This window comes from Pinus tabuliformis, chromosome 7 (assembly GCF_031772625.1).
Source record: "Pinus tabuliformis cultivar Carrire ecotype Pingquan chromosome 7, CPIR1, whole genome shotgun sequence".
NCBI lineage: Eukaryota > Viridiplantae > Streptophyta > Pinopsida > Pinales > Pinaceae > Pinus > Pinus tabuliformis.
Window position 1 is genome coordinate 776,935,258 of NC_142293.1, and position 19,475 is coordinate 776,954,732.

The following is a 19,475-nucleotide window of genomic DNA, read 5'->3' on the forward strand; positions in this document are numbered from 1 at the left end:
AGCATGATGCATCTATCTCCCAAGTCTCTGTCTGCTACTAGCCTCTGCACTGTCACTGAAGTATTTGTGTTGTTGCTGACTTTGCACTGTGCCACTCTACACCGCGCTCCTTGGTGTCTAACTACTACTAGTCCGCAACTATCACTCTGGTTCTAACTGTATCAACTGCTACTGATCCATCCTGTTACTAAATACTGTGGGCCCCTTAGCAAGGTATCCATGAGGTAGACTCCTTAAGGAACTTGCCCAATCTTTGTAGCTCTCTGAGGCTACAACTCCAAGTCACCCCACCTCACTCCTGGAAGTATGGCTGCCAACATCGCGAAGTCTTCCTCCAACCTGGAGGACAATTTGTCGATCTCCACTGATGCTGATTGTCGATCCTACTTCTCTAACTTGTTCTTATTCCTAAGAGAACATTGTGTGTTGTAGTGACCAAGCTCACCATATCTAAAGCACTTGACCTTTGACAGGTCCTTCTTTCTCTGCTCCCCTTGACCCTGATTGGGACCCTTAGATGCTAGCGCCACATTCTCCTCCTCCTTTACCACCTTCAATCTGCTGCTACTGCTACCACTGATGGAGCTCTTCAACAAAGCTCGTCTCAACTCTCCCTGCAGCAAATCGGCCCACATTCTGCCCCATCCTGGTAGCATGTCTCTACCCAATATGCTCTGGACAAAGACCTGCCAATCCTCTAAGGCACTGCTGAGTGCCAATCGTACTAACTCTGAAGGTTGAGGCACTGCCCCAACAACTAACAGCTGATCTCGAACCTCCTGACTCCTGGTGAGGAAGGGATTTATGTCTTCCCCCTTCTACGTCCTGATGCATCTCAACTTCACCTCTAGGAACATCTTTCATTGCTCGGAAGTACCCTGGTATAAAGTGGAGAGAGCATCCCACATTTCTTTGGCCATGCCCTTGGTTGCTATATGTGAGACTATATGGTCCTGAACTCCATCTAGGATCAAACACTTCACCTGCACCATCTCGAGCTGGTTTGCATCCTTGAGGAATTGCCACTACATTATCAATGTAGGCTTTCAGGCCATATTCGTCTAGAAGGAAGGACATCCTAGCCTTCCAGATGACATAATTGGATGATCCATCTAACCTATCCCGACCTCTAAGCCCTACAGTGGCCATCTCGAAAATTGTCAAAAACTCCCTCTTTCCTTCTGCTTGGTTGTTGCTTTGTTATTCACACTCCCTTCTGGACTGAGAAGATTTGCTCACAACCACTGCAATCTGCAAGGAAAAATAGAACTTCTAAGACTCAAAGTTCCCTGAGATGGAAATTTTCCCTCAATAGTGTGCTCTTCTCTTCCACCTGACGTTGGTTCTGTTGCTAAAGAAACCCTCTCCGTCCAACCAGAGATCTGCTCAACGAAAATCTAAGTTGCAGTTACTCCCTTTGATTGTTGGAATCACTTCCTAAGCAAATAGAACTTTTTGCAGTCCTGCAACTGAAAATCGAACTATTGGCCTAGTAATTCGACCTATTGCCGGGACCGGGATCTACCTAAGAGATGTTTGATGTCGTGCCACTGGAACCCAACAAAGAAGGAAATTGAAGAGTGGTTGGACAAGAAGATTCACTAGTTCGTGACACAGGAAAACAGAACTCCGCAGGTATCCGAGAAAAGGTGGTTGGATCGCTACATTTATACAGAAATCCACGAGATCTTCTTCGCATCCTTTCCTTCTGAACTGTATCAGTGGATCGCAAGGCTAGCCGACAGCCTGGGAAGGTGTAAACTCGACCAACCGATAGTGTGGACTCCGGCATTAGTGCGCAGACTAGAGGCATCAAAAGATATGATCGCGCGAGCTGTCGACCATTGGCTTGATCGAATAATAGGGGGATTTATCACTAAGTTTGCGGTAGACACGACCGTAAGCTACAGCGAAGCAAAACGACGTTTTCTCAAGGGACCACGAGGTAAGTACATTAAATCTCTGAATAACTGGATTAAGATGTTATGTGAAAAGCAGGTTATGCGAATCAGTGTTGTGAAAATCGCAATAAAATGAAAAAAAAACCGCGATTTTTTCCCTCTGCCGATAAAATCGCGATAATTAAACGAAAAAATCGCGATTTTTTCCCTCTACCAATAAAATCGCGATAATTAAACGAAAAAATCGCGATTTTTTCCCTCTGCCGATAAAATCGCGATAATTAAACGAAAAAATCGCCGGATTTTTTTTGCCGATTTTTATTGAAAAAATCACAATAAAAAACTTAAAAAATCTCCAGGGGTCGCGACAGCATAGTTTTATAACGTTTTTTTGGGTTTTTTCATGCAATTTTTTTTTAAAGAAACAAATAATTTTTGAGTGGGGCAGCTTAATGATCAAGTCTAGGCCCTAGTATGGATATGCTATTCATGGTAATGTTAAATTCTTAAAGTAAAAGTGACATTCTCCTTAATCTTCATTTTCATCCTTTTACTTAAATTTTTAACATTACCATGAAATGACTCAGGATGTTTGAGAGTGGTTCCAGCCTCATTGGATTTCATATGGAGAAAGTAGAATTTTAGATTTCATTTAAAATCCAACAGACTTATCAGTTTTTCAAGATTTCGGGATTGGTAGATTGTAATGTTTCCAAGTGACACCACTTGCCCGGGCTACCCCTGCCACCAGTAGAAGACGTGGTCTACCTCCTATAGCTCCTACTTCTAGTTCTTCAGCTTCTAGAGCACATCAGACTCCACTGCCATCTCCACCAGCACAGGCACCAGCATCTACATCTAGAGGGAAAGGGAAAGCTGTGGCATTTTCTCGCAAGAGGGGCAGAGGAAATCAATAGGATTAGACTTTCATTTTATTGTATATGACATTATGATATGATGAGATACATTATCATATTTTTTGTTGATATTTTGAGGCTGAGTTGGGACTCAGGAGTCGGGACTTACTATTCAGGACATGATTCAATGTTATGTGTGATTTTAGCGCTCGAAATGATATTAAACATCTTATATATTAGTTTTTTTATCATATTTATGTGTCAATGTATTTATTTTATGTTGTAGATGGTTTAGATATTAAAAAAATTGAAAAAAAAATGAATATTTTTGTACCAAACGATTTTTTCCCGATTTTTTCCGATTTTTTCCCGATAATTCCGATTTTTTCTAATTTGTTCCCCGCGCCAATTTAATCCCGATAATGATTTTCACAACATTGATGTGAATACATTAATGTTTGGAACAATGCAGAGCGGAAAGATTTACAAAAGTAGCAGGGAATTAGGAAACAGTTCCTTAATTTCACCTTCGCAAGAGAGCGAGGAAGAGCTTGCTCGTGTCTCTCCAAGAAGTGCGGTCAGTTAGATAAGACAGCGGATTCCGCAGTTACCACCCCCACCCACGCCACCACTCGCTCCACCTCCTTCACCTCCGTCTCCACCCACTCCACCTCCACCAACCCCGCAGTTCAGCATGGCGAGCGCGATCAAGCTACCCGTATTCAGGAGTAGGAAATGAGGATCCGGACCAGTTCTGGTTCGTGGTAAGAGCAGTGTGGGAAGCGCAAGGGGTCACAGACGACAACATTAAGAAGGCTACATTGGTGAGCGCACTGCAGGATCGCGCGTTGACATGGTATATCAAGCACTCTAACAACCACCCAAATGCAGGGATAACAGAGATCCAAAATACGTTGAACAGAGAATTTAGCCGGCCGAAATCAGAGACACAATTAATCAGTGGATTTAAAGAGATCGCGATGCTTCCAGGGAAGACCCCCTAGGATCTGAATCAACGACTAAAGAATACGATCTGCAAGGCTAATATGACGCTCAAGGATGCACAACATCGCGCATAGTTTGTGGCATCTCTAACACCACACCTAAGGACGGCGCTGACACAACAGAAACTTTCTACCCAGGCTGAAGCGTTGGAAATGGCGATGAGGTTGCATGAGACACCGATACAAGATACGGGGCTGGGAGTTATACACGCGCAACTACAGAATCTCTGCCTGGAGATGCAGAGCTTGAAGCAAGATAGGGCACCGCAGCCAGAGGCGCGCGAGGAAGTATGGTGCGTAAAATGCAAAGGCCAGGGCCATGAAAAAGACCATTGTCCAGTATTCACAAACTACTTGGCAGGAGGGGGGCCAATGCTGTTGACACTAGAGGCACGGGCAGGGCCAAGTGCGACACCCATGTTATGGTGCGCGATCTATCAGATAGGAGGAAAACACACGACGGATAATTGTCATTTGTTGCAGAAGTATACACAGACTCCCCCGCAGTTGTTTTGTAATTTCTGCAAGTCAGTAGACCATGACGAGCGTACTTGTCGCAGCTACGAGTTAATGATGGATCGGACCCCAGCCTATAAAATGCAGACAGAAACGCAAGGCCTCGACCCAACTACGGGGATAGTGCGTGCTGGATTTCAGGGGCGAGGTCGAGGACGAAGAGGAAGGGGACTCATGCATGTCTCCAAAAAGGTAGTAAGCATAGAAGGACCCATCCCTGGCTCTAGTTGATCCTTACTACCTGAAGTAGAGGCCTCCGCGAAGCTCTTCTTCACTTCCATGAACGTCTCCTTTGCGCGTTCTAGGTCAAACTCAGGTTCCTTTGTAAAAGCCTTGGAAACCCATGTATCTTCCTCAAGCTGCTTCCCCTTATCCTCCCCTGTGGTCGCACCACTTCTGAGCACCATGCTCACATTTGGGTTTTCTTCGCGTGGTTCAAACCTCATCATTTCGATATTTTGAGTCGGAGGAGGCTGGAGTACCCCTTTCTCGCGCATTTGTGCGATCAACTTAGGACATCTACTACTTCATGGTAAAACTGAGCACAGCGTGAACAGGATATTCTCGTCGGGTTGGTACAATCGCGGACGTAGTGCCCTGGTCCTCCACAATTGTAACAAATTAACTGTCCACGGCCCCTTCCTAATCCCATTCCTCCTCGTCCTCGACCTCGCCCATGAAATCCAGTGCGCGCTATCCCCGCAGCTGGGTCGAGGCCTCACGTTTTTGTCTACACTCTATAGGCTGGGGTCCGATCCATCATTAACTCGTAGCTACGACAAGTACGCTCATCATGGCCTACTGACCCGCAGAAATTACAAAACAATTGCTGGGGAGTCTATGTATAATTCTACAACAAATGACGATTATCCGTCGTGTGTTTGCCTCCTATGTAACACATCGCGCATCATAACATGGGTGTCATACTTGGCCCTGTTTGTGCCTCCGGTCTCAATGGCATTGACCCCCCTCCTGCCAAGTAGTTCGCAAATATTGGACAGTGGTCTTTGTCATGGCCCTGGCCTTTGCATTTTACGCACCATACTTCCTCGCGCACCTCTGGCCGCGGTGCCCTATCCTACTTCAAGCTCTACATCTCCAGGCAAAGATTTTGTAGTTGCGTGTGTATTTGTTGAACTCCCAGCCCCGGATCTTATATCGGTGCCTCATGCAACCTCATTGCCATTTCCAATGCTTCAGCCTAGGTAAAAAGTTTCTGTTGTTGGCGTCGTCCTTATGTGCGGTGTTAGAGATGCCACAAACCATGCGCGATGATGTGCATCAGTGAGCGTCATATTAGCCTCACGGATTGTACTCTTTAGTCGTTGATCCAGATCCCAGGGGGTCTCGCCTGGAAGCATCGCGATCTCTTTAAATCCGATGATTGACTGTGTCTCTGATTTCGAATTTTCGACCGGCTAAATTCTATGTTCAACGCATTTTGGATCTCTGTTATCCCTGCATTTGGGTGGTCGTTAGAGTGCTTGATATACCATGTCAACGCGCGATTCTATAGCGCGCTCACCAATGTAGCCTTCTTAATGTTGTCGTTCATGACCCCTTGCGCTTCCCACACTGCTCTTACCACGAACCAGAACTGCTCCGAATCCTCATTTCCTACTCTGAATACAGGTAGCTTGATCGCACTCGCCATGCTGAACTGCGGGGCTGGTGGAGGTGGAGTGGGTGGAGACAGAGGTGAAGCGGGTGGTGGCGGTAACTGCAAAATGTGCTGTCTTATCAAACTGACCGCACTTCTCGGAGAGACCCGAACGAGCTCTTCCTCACTCTCACAAAGGTGAAATTAAGGGACTGTTTCCTAATTCCCCGCTACTTTTGTAGATCTTTCCACTTCGCATTGTTCCAAACATTAATGTATTCGCATAACCCGCTTTTCACATAACAACATCTTAATCCAGGTATTAAGAGATTTAATGTACTTACCTCACGGTCCCTTGAGAAAACGTCGTTTTGCTTCGCTGTAGCTTACGATCGTGTCTACCGCAAACTCAGTGATAAATCCCCCTATTATCCGGTCAAGCCAATGGTCCACAGCTCGCGATCTTATCTTCTAATGCCTCTAGTCTGTGCACTAATTCCGAAGTCCACACTATCGATTGGTCAAGTTTACACCTTCCTTAGCGATCTTATCAAACTGACCGCACTTCTCGGAGAGACCCGAGCGAGCTCTTCCTTGCTCTCTCGCGAAGGTGAAATTAAGTGACTGTTTCCTAATTCTCCGCTACTTTTGTAGATCTGTTCGCTTCGTGTTGTTCCAAACATTAATGTATTCGCATAACCGCTTTTCACATAACAACATCTTAATCCAGGTATTCAAATATTTAATTTACTTACCTCGCGGTCCCTTGAGAAAACGTCGTTTTGCTTCGTTGTAGCTTACGGTTGTGTCTACCGCAAACTCAGTGATAAATCCCCCTATTATCCGGTCAAGCCAATGGTCCACAGCTCGCGATCTTACCTTCTGATGCCTTTAGTCTGCACACTAATTCCGGAGTCCACACTATCGACTGGTCAAGTTTACACCTTCCCTGGCTGTTAGCTAGCCCCGCGATCCACTCATATAGTTCAGAAGGAAAGGATGCGAAGAAGATCTCGTGGATTTCTATATACACGTAGCGATCCAGCCACCTTTTCTCAAGTGTATTCTCCAAATGCCCATCGATTTTCTCTTATAATCAACTGTTAGAGCACCAACTGCCAAGATTAAATCTTAATCAATGACTAGGATCATCTTGAAGTTGATCCGTGTGAGTTTCTATATGATTCTCACCTTATCTCAATTAATACTGATTAATTAACCATATTCCCTAAAAGTTTAGACTTTGGAAATATTTAAAAAACGGCTAATAATCTAATTGACACACTTCTAGGTGAAATTTCCAGAAACGATTTCTGGGTTTTGGAAAACTTATGCATTCTAACTTTATAGAGTTTAGATCTTTAGATTAAACCCACTTTTGATGTTTATAGGAGTGGCCCTTCTGATCCAACAATATATTGATAGTCATGGTCATTTGTTGGACATTAATAAAATTATTTTATTGGATCTTATCCTTCCTCGATTTACGCCTAATTTTTAAGTCAAGATACTTCAACCACATTTTCCAATTCTGTTGGAGATCTTGAAGGTGACAAAGCACTTGGCCCCTATAGAATTCAACCTTGCCACGATTCTAACAAATTTTGTGCAATTCAAGGCAACTCAAATTTGTCCAACTCAACCCTAATTTCCTACTAGGGGTAGGGTTCTCACTTCTAAGAATTTTGTTAACATTTATAAAGATTAGTTTAAGCCTCTTCTTGTGGACTTTTTCCAAGTGAACATAGCCAACAATCTTTCTGAAACAGAATTTTGAACAGAATTCTGAAAACTAAATTATTTTATTGGGTTTTTCCTCATAATAAAAATTGGCTTTGACCATCAGATTTGAGCATCCAGACAGGAATCTAAAACCCTGTTATGAACCAAATATATTGACAGCATATAAAACTGCTACAAAGTTTTTTGTTTCATGGAGTCTACAGCTAGATTCAACAATTATTTAATCAAAAAGATGCTTATAAGAAAAAAATATTCAATCCCAAGGGTGGCAGGAGGGGAAGGGGTGCTTTATAGCTCCAGTATGCCATCTACCAGGGGATTCAGTTAGCCAAAGAATATAAGATGGCTTCTATCACAGTTTTGGGCAAGCCCCTCCTCCTTATTCAGCATTTGGTGAAGGGTTCCCCTGTGAAGGATTAAACATTAGAGAGTATTATGAAAAGAATTAGGAAAGCAGCGAAAAGGTTCTCTTCAATAGCATATTTCCATGTTCTCCATGACTTTAATAAATATGCAGACTTATGTGCCAATGAAGGGTGTAAGTTAAGATAGGGTGATTTAAAAATCAAGGATTGGATTTTTTGTTGCCCAGTTTGGAGTCCCTCTAGAAAAAATTGTAGTTTTGCCAGATAAGAGGTCTCAGGAAAAAAATTTGAAAATATAGCTACTATGTACTAGCTCATGTATTTGCTGCAATCCAGGTGCAGACTTGCATATAAATACAAAATTCTCATTCTAATTCAAAAATAAAAATAAAAAATAAAAAATCTGCAATGCTGATTGGAAAACCTACAATTATTATAACAACTGAAGCATACAATCTGAAGTATGAACATTTTTCAGAAATTTTTCCTTGTGCTTTTCCTTTTCCTGAAAATTCTGAAAATACTGTTAACTTAGTCAACTGTGTTTTCAAGTCTAATGTTTGTTTAATGTGGTTTCATTGTGTTTCTTTCATGTGCTTTTGTACTTTATTAGTCAAACAATCATAATCATGTCCGCTGCCCAAGCAATCTGACTGTTACAATATCCCCTCTATTATTAAGGCACTTGATTCACGGTTTGTAACCCGATTGGTCCATCATCTCTATCTCTATATAAAAAGAATGGAGAATCGTTTGTTGATAATCAATCTGAGAGGAGTTCTCATGTAAATTATTCTCAAACATGTATAGATAAATGCAATAAAAACTGATAGTTGCACTTACCAGGCCAATTTTTTTGTCAAATGCATTAGTGCCCTCAAAAGCTTAATATGTATGGTCAGTAATCCAAATTAAGTATGACAGGAAAAAATATTTGCACAAATAAAAATTTGAAGTATTCAAATGCAGTTCATCTCATACTTGGTACGAATCCCTGGGCTAGCCGAGCAAGCTTGCCCTTTATAGAAACGGATTATTTGACACGTATCAATTTCATAGCAAAAAGAGTGTCCTTACAATTGGCGTATCTAAAAACAGCTTCAGTGCAGTCAAAAGTTAACTCAATTAATCAACATGCAGAAAGGTTTTGAATGGTGAAAAGCTCAGTCACAGTTGTGCTATATACAAGCAGTTAAAGCCAAGTTGTCATTTCAATAGTGCAGAACAGTATCCGTGTAAAAAGTTCAGGAAAATAAAGTTCAAAAATGAGTGAACTTTTTATGCTAACCTTGATGGTAACCTTACTCTTTACTTGTGTCTCCAGAGCTTCTGCCATAGACTGTGCACCAGAAATAAACAAAAAGTGTTGATAGTTTTCATTGTAGTAAATATTTAAGATGGATGATAGAATTGCTCCATGCCATACAAATTAACCAGCCACTGAAATATTACCAATAGATTCAATAATTTAACTTGAAACTTGAAAGCATAAATGTTGTTGTAAATGTCCCTAAAAAGATGGCAAATTATTAAAAGTCGTCTTTGTAAAACAGTGAACTTGTTATGTAATGGATATGATCAACAACTTTGAGACAAGCACCTTGTCAAACTGCACCAAAACTTGAATGGCATGTTCCGGACTGAGGGTGCCGTTTGACACGAGTTCATCCAAAGTTTCTGTCAGACACGTGCCAATCGTCGATTTGCGATATAGTTCAAATGTAGCCATTGCCTCTTAAAATATCATAAACCACTGCTGCCTCAAGAGACAGACTAACAATTGAGTCTTTACGCAGTGATCCCTGGAGTGGGACATTTATTATACACAACACAGACAAAGCATTATCTTAATAATCACTTGAACCCACGAGATGTAGAATCAGGAAAAATAAAAAACTGTGCGAGCAACATTTTGAATGTTTCTTCAGAGAAGCCACTGGGCAGCCAACAGTCACCCAATATCAATTCCTAGGGCTTATCACCACACCAAGACTAGGCAATCACAACAGCATCCCCAATTGACAGGCACAAGTATGTGAGAATGCATGACAACGCAGAGGATAAATTACAGCTCAAAAGAATAAAACCGATGACTACTAAGAATGTATTTGCAGCCCTTAAGATCAATGCAGAATGCTAAACACACTTCACTAAATGTTGAAAATAAAAAGCCCTAGAGCGTTCGCTGTTCAAATTGGCACCGAAATCTCCCTCCCGCAATGCGCATAGCACTGGGGCTACTAAGAATCTGTATAACTTCCGCCTGTCTTTCATGCCGAGCTTCTTTTATTCAGTAAAAATAAACAAGCAAACGAGCCGATAAATTCACCCCGTTTGCATAAACATGAAAACCCTAAAGCCCTCCAGTACTAATTTTTAAATTCAAGCAACACAAACAGATTCAATCCAGAATAGTTTGGAAAAAAAAATAGACGGTACTCGAGGACGCATCTGTACCTACCGCACTGCTGTTATTTATGCAGTGATCTGCTGCTGCGGAGGCAAACGGAAGCGACACGGCCAAGAGAGTTTGTTGGTCTGACCGTTCATTTGAACACTTTATAGTCCAAATACTCTATATATACAGGCCCTTGGCGGATGGATACGGGTATATATAGTCATCATTTTCATATATAATCCTATTCATATTTAAATAAAATACATTAATATCTTTTTGCGTAATATAGTTTGTATAAAATACTATATTGCCTTTGCGTACTAGGTAAAATTATAATATAGTATTTTAATATCATAGTGGATATTTCATATTACCGTTTTTCAATTTAAATAAAATACATTAATATCTTTTTGCGTAATATAGTTTGTATAAAATACTATATTGCCTTTGGGTAATAGGTAAAATTATAATATAGTATTTTAATATCATAGTGGATATTTCATATTACCGTTTTTCATATAATGAGAAGATTTTTTTGCGGAAATCACATTATAGTATTTTTGTTGACGTGTTTCGAACCAAGTGTGATTCATCGTCACGACAAGTTGAAAAACCACATCATGGCTACAGGTTAAATAGGAAGAGCAAATCTTCCAATGGCTATATTTGACTAAGAAACAGTTATTTTGACAACGGCTATATTTGACTAAGAAACAGCTATTTTGACTGAGAAACGGTTAAATTTGACTAGCCAACTTGACTGGACCCAGGGAGAGAAAAAGTTATTAACGTTATGAGTATTACCAAAATTATTGTTATATTTATTACTAGCATTTGAATAAAAGTAAAGTTTGTATTCAAAATTTTAAAAAATTAATAAATTAGTTGTCTAATTATAATTAAAAATATATAAATGGTTAGTAAATCATCAAGGAAGTTAGTTTTTTGCTACCTCAAAATTGCTAATAAGAATACTAATTAAATGATTATGTATATTGTGATATAATTATAAAACAAAAACAATTCATCAATAATATAGTATGGAAAGATACGTAAAAATATACCTTCCTAATTTAATATAAATATATAAATAAATAGTTAATAAGTTAATTGTGCAAGATAGTTTCATTTATTATTAATATCATAGACATAAAATGTAAGAATTAACTCATTTATCTAAAATAAAAACACAAATGAATGATCTAATAAGGATGAATCTATATATATATATATATATATATATAGTACTAAATAAATGTATATTATGAAATCAAAACCTTAAATGATTTACCAAAATAAATAGTTAATTATTTATTATGCAAATTAGTTTCTAGAAATAATCAACTCATAGAACCTAAACCTATTAATTTGTCTATGTAAAAAGAAAACAAAAACCAATGATATATATATATATATATATATATATATATATATATATATATATATATATATTTGGAGGGAGTGAAGGAGAATAGAGAGACGAGAAGGGAAAAAAGGACAACGATCAAACAAGGCAAGAAGGGGGGAAACCAAGCCGGGGATGGGGCGAGGGAGGGAAAAAACGGGGAGGCGGCTAGGAGGACAGGGCAGGGATCCAGCAACTACTAATTTTCCAGCCATCATCTCTATTGAGGTTTCTCGGTCTTCTTTCGATTTCTATGGCTTCCCTAAATTTTCGATGATGGAAATGCGCCACCTTGGCGATAACTCGGGCTTCCTCAATGCATACATGGTGCTTCGTCTTCTCCACATGTTCAGCTAGGGCGGAAGATCGGGTTCTCCTATGTTTTATGTCAGCTAAGTGTTCATTAATCCTTTGGTTAATAGAGCAACCAGTCTCACCAACATATGGGGTCCCACAGGAGCATGGAATAACATAGACACTTTTCATGTCCTTGGGGTCAATCGAGTCTTTTACCGATCTAAGGGAGTTACGTATGGTGTTAAGGGATCTAAAGGGAGAGGGAACATTATGCTTCCTGAGAATTCTAACAATATTATCAGTCATCCCTTGGATGAAAGGGAGATGAACCCCTGAGACTTGCTCTTTAGGGTCTTTCTTGACCAATGAATTCTTGTTGGCTTTGAGGAAAGCTTCTCAATGAGGTGCCTACTATAACCATTTTGGCAAAAACATTAAGGAAATGAGCCTTCTCTTTATCGAGGCTCTTTTCATCAAAGATCCTAAGTGCCCAGGTAGCTAGCGTGTTCATAACACCTAACTTTTGAGCGGGGAAATGATGGGAACTAGCATAAAGATACTGCTCAGTATGAGTTTTTTTCCGAAACACTTGGTGGGAGACCGAACCATCATCATTCCTTGAAATGAGAACATCGAGGAAGGGCAGTTGCCCATCAACTTCCTGCTCCATAGTGAACTTTATGGAGGAGGACTGATTGTTGAGATGATTGAAGAAAAGATCCAACTCTTCTTGGCCATGGGGCCAGATGACATTCGTGTCATCCACAAATCTCTTCCAAAGCTTGGGAAGGAGTCGGGCAGAGGCCAAAGCCTTGGATTCAAAATCTTCCATAAAAAGATTAGCAACAACTAGGGACAGGGGGGAGCCCATGGCAACACCACAGGTCTGCTCAAAGAACTCACCCTCAAAGCTGAAAAAAGTTGAAGTGAGACAGATCTCTACTAAACGAGTGATATCAGGGTCCGTGAGGTGGTTGATGACATCGATGGCCTCTTTTATAGGAATGCACGTGTAAAGGGATACTACATCAAAACTAACAAGCATGTCCCCAGGGTCAAGCTTTATGCCCTTAAGCTCTTCGACGAAAGACGAAGAGTCTTTGACAAAAGACTCTATGAGGCCAACCAGGGGTTTAAGCTTTAAGGCAAGGAATTTTGCCAGAAGGTAAGTAGGACCACCAATGGTATTGACAATGGGCCTTAGGGGGGCCCCCTCTTTGTGAATCTTTGGAAGCCCATAGATCCTTGGAGTAATGGGGCTACTCTCAATTAGCTTATGGCTAATGGAAGCCATAGAGTTACTAGACTTGATGGCAAGAGCCACTGCCCTTGATATCTTTTTTAGGGGATTCTTGGAGAGCTTCTTGTAGCTTCCACTATTACAGAGATGATCCAACACCTTATGTCGATAATCCTCTTTGTTAAAGATGACGGCAGCCCCTCCTTTACCAGCTTTCAGAACCACTATATCTTTATTGTGGTTTAAGGATTTGAGGGCCTGAAATTCATCCCTGTTGATGTTGCTTCTAGGGGGCTTAGCCTTCCTAAAGACAACGGTGCAATATTGCCTTATAGTGTCCTTAATATTATCGGGTAAGCCCTTAATCCCAAACTCTATGGCGCATATAATGTCTTCTATTGGGATCTTTTTAGGGGCTAGGGAAAAATTTAAACCCTTACCCAAAAGATTAAAGACAGAAGGGGGGAAGGAGAGATTAGAGAGATTGACCACTTTATTAGAATGAGAGAAGGAGGAAGATTATTATTATTACTATTATTTTTATTGTGATTAATAATACTATTATTTTCACAATTATAATTCATGGTCCTACCATAATAAAGGTTGTTATTAATAATTTTATTCTTGTTATTATTAGTCAAAACAATATATATCTTATTAATAAAACTATCATAACTATTTTCAATACTCATATTATTATTATTATCATAATTATTATTAATATCAATATTGTTATTCTTATTATTATTAATAGTATTAATAGATTTCTTACTAATAAAACTATTAGAATTAGAAAAATCATTGTCATAGCTAATTCCATTATTATTATTATAATTATTGTTATTAATATTATTATAACCTAAACTAACTTCATTATTATGTTTATTCGCATTATTAAAATCTGCGTAATAATTATCAACTCTATTATTAATACATGAAATATATTTCTTATTCCTTAAACTGCAATGATTGTTAATATGTGCACTGTCATTGACATTATGTATATTAGAATCTGAAATATCATTATGCCTAAAATTAAAATGGTTATTGCGAAAGTTGTCTTGAATTAACGAATCCATACCTGAATTAGACTCTTGGTTATATATGATTAATTCAGAACCTGGACCAGGATTCGGTGAGGGAGGAGGACTGACCGTGGAGTCGCCTACCTGGTTCCTTGATTTAGTGCGCGATGTGAGGGTGACAGGATCAGATGGTACGCGTTCCGGGAGCAGTGAATGAAGCAGATCTGAGGCCGAGTTTACCTCTGCGTTGGAACTAGAGCAGTTAATTGTTGAGGGGGAAGAAGATCGTCGGTCTAAAGGGGTTAGATGGGGTTGCAACGAGGTCTGAGCTGCGCTGGACAGCGGTTGGGTGATGGAGCCGCAGGTGGAAGGGTGATCCAAATCTTTGGACAGACATAAGGACATGGAAAGGATGGGGTACGGATGGAGAACCTTCGGGGGGCTGGCATTATTAAGGGAGACTGAAGATAAAGCATGGTACGCAGGTCCCCCAGATATACTGTTAACCCAAGAATGAAGTGCAGATCGCTGGCTAGCGGAAAGCTGGCTCTGGGAATTTCTTTTCAAGGAAGCGAAGTGGTCATTGGGCGCAGAAGATCTATGGGCCAACCTTTGGAACTTTGAAGCCTGTTTTTGCTTCCAGAGGTCTTCCATCCGTATGGATTTAAGAGTTGAACAGGCATCAATTCTTGCCCAAAGGGAGGTGGAAATTAGGCTAGAAAGTTCCAGATGTAAAGCCAGAAGATTCCGAGAGAGCAGATCTAGGGTTCTCCTAACCCTGTTAATTTCAGATCTCAACAATGCTAAACTGGCCTTCTGAAAGACATGATGGTTCTGAGGAGAGTGGAGGCGATGATAAATATGGGCAAAAACTGGGATGATGGAGGAATCTCTGCATCTCTTGAGAAAGGCCAGATCTGATTTCAACTTCGAAACCTGCAAGCGTGCCCGTTCAAAATTATGAACCTTAGATGCGATGGCTCTTCCGTGCAGGGATTCAATTGTTGAATTTAAGCTTCTGTGATCCATAAGTTTAATGAGAAGATTTTTCGGTGGAAATCACATTATAGTATTTTTGTCGACGCGTTTTGAACCAACAAGTGTGGTTCATTGTCAGGACAAGTTGAAGAACTAGATCATGGCTACAGGTTAAATAGGGAGAGCAGATCTTCCAACAGCTATATTTGACTAGGAAACAGTTATTTTGACTGAGAAACGATTAAATTTGACTGGCCAACTTGACTGGACCGAGGGAGAGGAAAAGTTATTAATGTTATGATTATTACCAAAATTATTGTTATATTTATTACGAGCATTTGAATAAAAGTAAAGTTTGTATTCAAAATTTTAGAAAATTAATAAATTAGTTGTCCAATTATAATTAAAAATATATAAATGGTTAGTAAATCATCAAGGAAGTTAGTTTTTTGGCTACCTCAAAATTGCTAATAGGAATACTAATTAAATGATTATGTATATTGTGAAATAATTATAAAACAAAAACAATACATCAATAATATAGTATGGAAAGATATGTAAAAATATACCTTCCTAATTTAATATAAATATATAAATAAATAGTTAATAAGTTATTATGCAAGATAGTTTCATTTATTATTAATATCATAGACATAAAATGTAAGAATTAACTCGGCTATCTAAAATAAAAACACAAATGAATGATCTAATAAGGATGAATATATATATATCTATATATATTAATATGGAATACTAAATAAATGTATATTATGAAATCAAAATCTTAAATGATTTACCGCATTAAATATATAAATAAATAGTTAATTAGTTATTATGCAAATTAGTTTCTAGAAAGAATCAACTCATAGGACATAAACCTATTAATTTGCTTATCTAGAAGGAAAACAAAAACCAAATATATATATATATATATATTCAAGCACCAATGCTGCAAATAACATGGTGCACCGTCGAAAAACTATTTTTATAAAATAAAAAAACATGGTGTGCTACATAACATGATGCACCGGTCGTCTGCAGATCTGGGGAAGCATGAGGGTTCTGGAGCTCAAAAAAAAAATCCAGGACAAACTGGGAATCCCGATTGCATTTCAAATCTTAATTTTTTCAGGGATATGCATGCAGGAACATCACACCCTCCAGCACTACAGGGTAGCAAAGGACTCAACAATTATCCTCAATCACCGTCTGCGAGGTGGGTCAAAGGGATCTACATCAAAACCTACTGGCACTTATCGTGATGCAGCCAAAGGGACAGAACCTCTAAAGGGGAAAGAACCGGCAGCAGCCAATATATTGCCGGGGCAGTATATCGTGGATCAAATGCCAGAGAGCCCCTCCATCTCGCTGGATATTCCAGAGGTAAAGTGCATTTTTTCAGATCTGAAAAAAAATGCTGTTATCTGTAGATTTAACGGTTTCTGGCCTAAAACTGAGGCTTTGTATCAATGGATTCACACGGTCTGGACAAAAAACTGCCAGATCCACCTATGCTCAAAGGGTTTCTTCATAGTAGTATTCCTCGTAGAAGAAGAAAAGGAAAAAATTCTCAGTGAAGGACCATGGTTCTGGGGCAGTGCGGGGTTATTTGTCACCCCATGGTTCCAAGAGTTTGATGCAAACACTATGGTGGTATCAAGGATGCCAGTATGGGTAAGGTTGCATAATCTCCCAATACACTTTTGGCATTTCAAGACCTTATCAGCTATAGGGAATACCCTTGGAAGAATGTTAAAGATTGATACAGATAGACATTTAAAAGGAATTTTTACTTTTGCTAGGATATGCGTCGAGGTAGATCTCAGCCAAGGATTACCTGAAAACATCATCCTGAATTTTAACAATATTCAGTGGAAACAACCTTTGGATTATGAAAACACAACATTCAGGTGCAGGGGATGTCAACAAACAGGTCATTTGCTCAATGCATGTCCCAGCAAGAGCAAGCCACAACAAAGGAAGCACAAAGGGTGGCAGAACCTAGATGAAGTATTAAAGAGGAGAACAGCACGAAAGAAAACCCCTCCGGTAACAGAAGAGGAAGAAACAGAAGCAGAAGAGGATGATACCACCATAGAGGAAGTTGAAATAGAGAATCAGAAGGAAAACAGAGTAGTCAACAAGGAACCACAGCCACATATTATTCAGGCAGAGACCCAGCAAAACAATGCAGAGCTGATAAGCGTGGATCAAAGCATGGGAGGCAACAAAAGGCACCACCACTCAGACACTTCAGATTCAGATAAAGAATCAGGGCAGCCGAACGAAACAACTCAGATAGTCATTGCTTCGATCGAGCCCACTCTGGGTGAGTGGCGCAAGGTCGAAAAGAAAAAGGGGCGAAAAACATGAAGCATGAGCCTCGCTCATTGCTGGAGACATTTTTTCCCCCTTTTTTGTCTCTGTTCTATTCTCTTCTTTTCTTCTTTGGGGTGCGTCAGCACTCGTGCCCAAGTGGCAATTATCTGAATGCTTCATTGCATCTGCTAGTGTAACTTTTCATTAATTCTTTAATAAAAGGTTACCGTTTTTTTCCTTGGAAAAAAACATAATGCACCGGTCATTGAATAGTCGATAGCATTAGTGCCCTTCACATAGTAAAATGTCTCGGTGCATACTAGTAAGGAGCACTACTATAATTTTAAATTTCAAAGAAATGTGACGCTATTTTCCAATGAAGCCCCAATGTGATACGCTTAATAAAATGCCCTGGGCCATCTTCTAAAGAGCATTGCTAAGCGGTTTTTAAATTATAAAAAAATAGCGGTGCTATAATAAAAAACTACACCGGATCAATACCTGTAATGAAATGCCCCAGGGCGTCTCAAGAAAATAACCACGATATTTTTATATAAAACAAAGAAGTGCTTTTAGATATATCCCACACCAGTGCGTTTTCCAAACGCACCAGAGGAGAGGTAAACAAAAAAAACCCTCCCACTCGTAATTTCCATTTTTACAATATACAGTGTGGGAGAGCTCTGAGGCACTGGTGCTACTCTTTCCACATGCAAGCACCCTGATGTCTGTGCTTCTCTTGCTCACCATCCTTCCATACCTTGCTCATTGTTTGAGTTTTCATTTTTTTGAAATTGTCATAAAAATTGTTTTTCTCCATTACGTGTCCACAATGCCTCCCTGACGACAAAATGTTTGGGTAATATCTATGTTCCTTTGTAAAAAAAAAACTACGAATTAAAATTGTAAATTAGGTTAAATTTTCCATTGTTTTTCAAATAATTATTTTTTCATCGCGCAGTGTATTTTATACGTTCATCTCGCATCGATAGCAGTACGTCTAGTAAATTTACTGGGTGCATCGCTCTTCAATGCGTGAACACAGCGCACCATCGTTGTTGTGGTGCGTTTTGTAAACTAAAACGCATCGAGGTTGATACGACAAATTGTACATCGGTGCATCACGCCCAATGCGTTTATATTTACCAAACACGCCACAAACTTAATATTTAAAATTATAGCCATAGTTCGGTGTGTTCGATAACCTGAACATTCCATACCACTACGAAAAGGTCATATGTGTGCACTAGTAAATAAGTTTTCCGCACCTCTATCGAAAGTTAAAATTGTGAACCAACAGTGGTGCATCATACTTATGTGTGCACCAATAGTAGTTTGGTTTTAGTTGAACGTGCACCGGCACTAGTGCATGATTGTGTTTTGTGCGCACCGGTAATTTTTTTTAATTAAAAATTATGTTTCCATATATATATATATATATATATATATATGTTTCATTTAATAATAATAAAATTGTATTTTATGTATGAGGTTGATGTATTTTATATGTCAATCATGTAGCAAAGATGTCAGTAGAGGGAGTAGCAGCAGGACTAGGAGCAGTAGTAGTAGGAGGACCCATACAATATGATTTGAACATGGCAGGCCAGAGAGAGAGAGAGGTATTTATACCCTTGTCCTATTACTGCAACGACTTGAGTGCTCTTGAGGAATGTAGGTCTACTCAAGTATTATGAGGAGGCTACATCCCTGAAGGCACACTCTGCCTTTTTGGCACATCTGATTTGTTGATGGAATGTCGAGGAATGTCGAGGAGCAGGCTTTTTGTGTCAGTCCTAGAGCATGGTATAGGCCCACTTAGGAGGA

The 19,475-nt window shown here is 39.6% G+C and overlaps 1 protein-coding gene across 2 annotated transcripts in view; it reads right to left on the reverse strand.

The window, feature by feature from the left end:
* LOC149249883 (transcription initiation factor IIA subunit 2-like) overlaps positions 1-10,584 on the reverse strand; it is a 55,708-nt gene extending 45,124 nt beyond the window's left edge. The window contains exons 1-3 of one of the 2 annotated variants that reach the window (XM_089458819.1): positions 10,448-10,584; positions 9,587-9,788; positions 9,275-9,325 (exon numbers count right to left, since the gene is read on the reverse strand). In XM_089458819.1, coding sequence (XP_089314945.1) covers positions 9,275-9,325; positions 9,587-9,715 — 180 coding nt within the window. In that variant the 5' untranslated portion in view covers positions 9,716-9,788; positions 10,448-10,584. Of the gene's footprint in view, positions 1-9,274; positions 9,326-9,586; positions 9,789-10,443 lie in introns of both variants that reach the window. The other variant, XM_089458820.1, reaches the window with a different exon arrangement.
* Between the last annotated feature and the right edge of the window lie 8,891 nt (positions 10,585-19,475).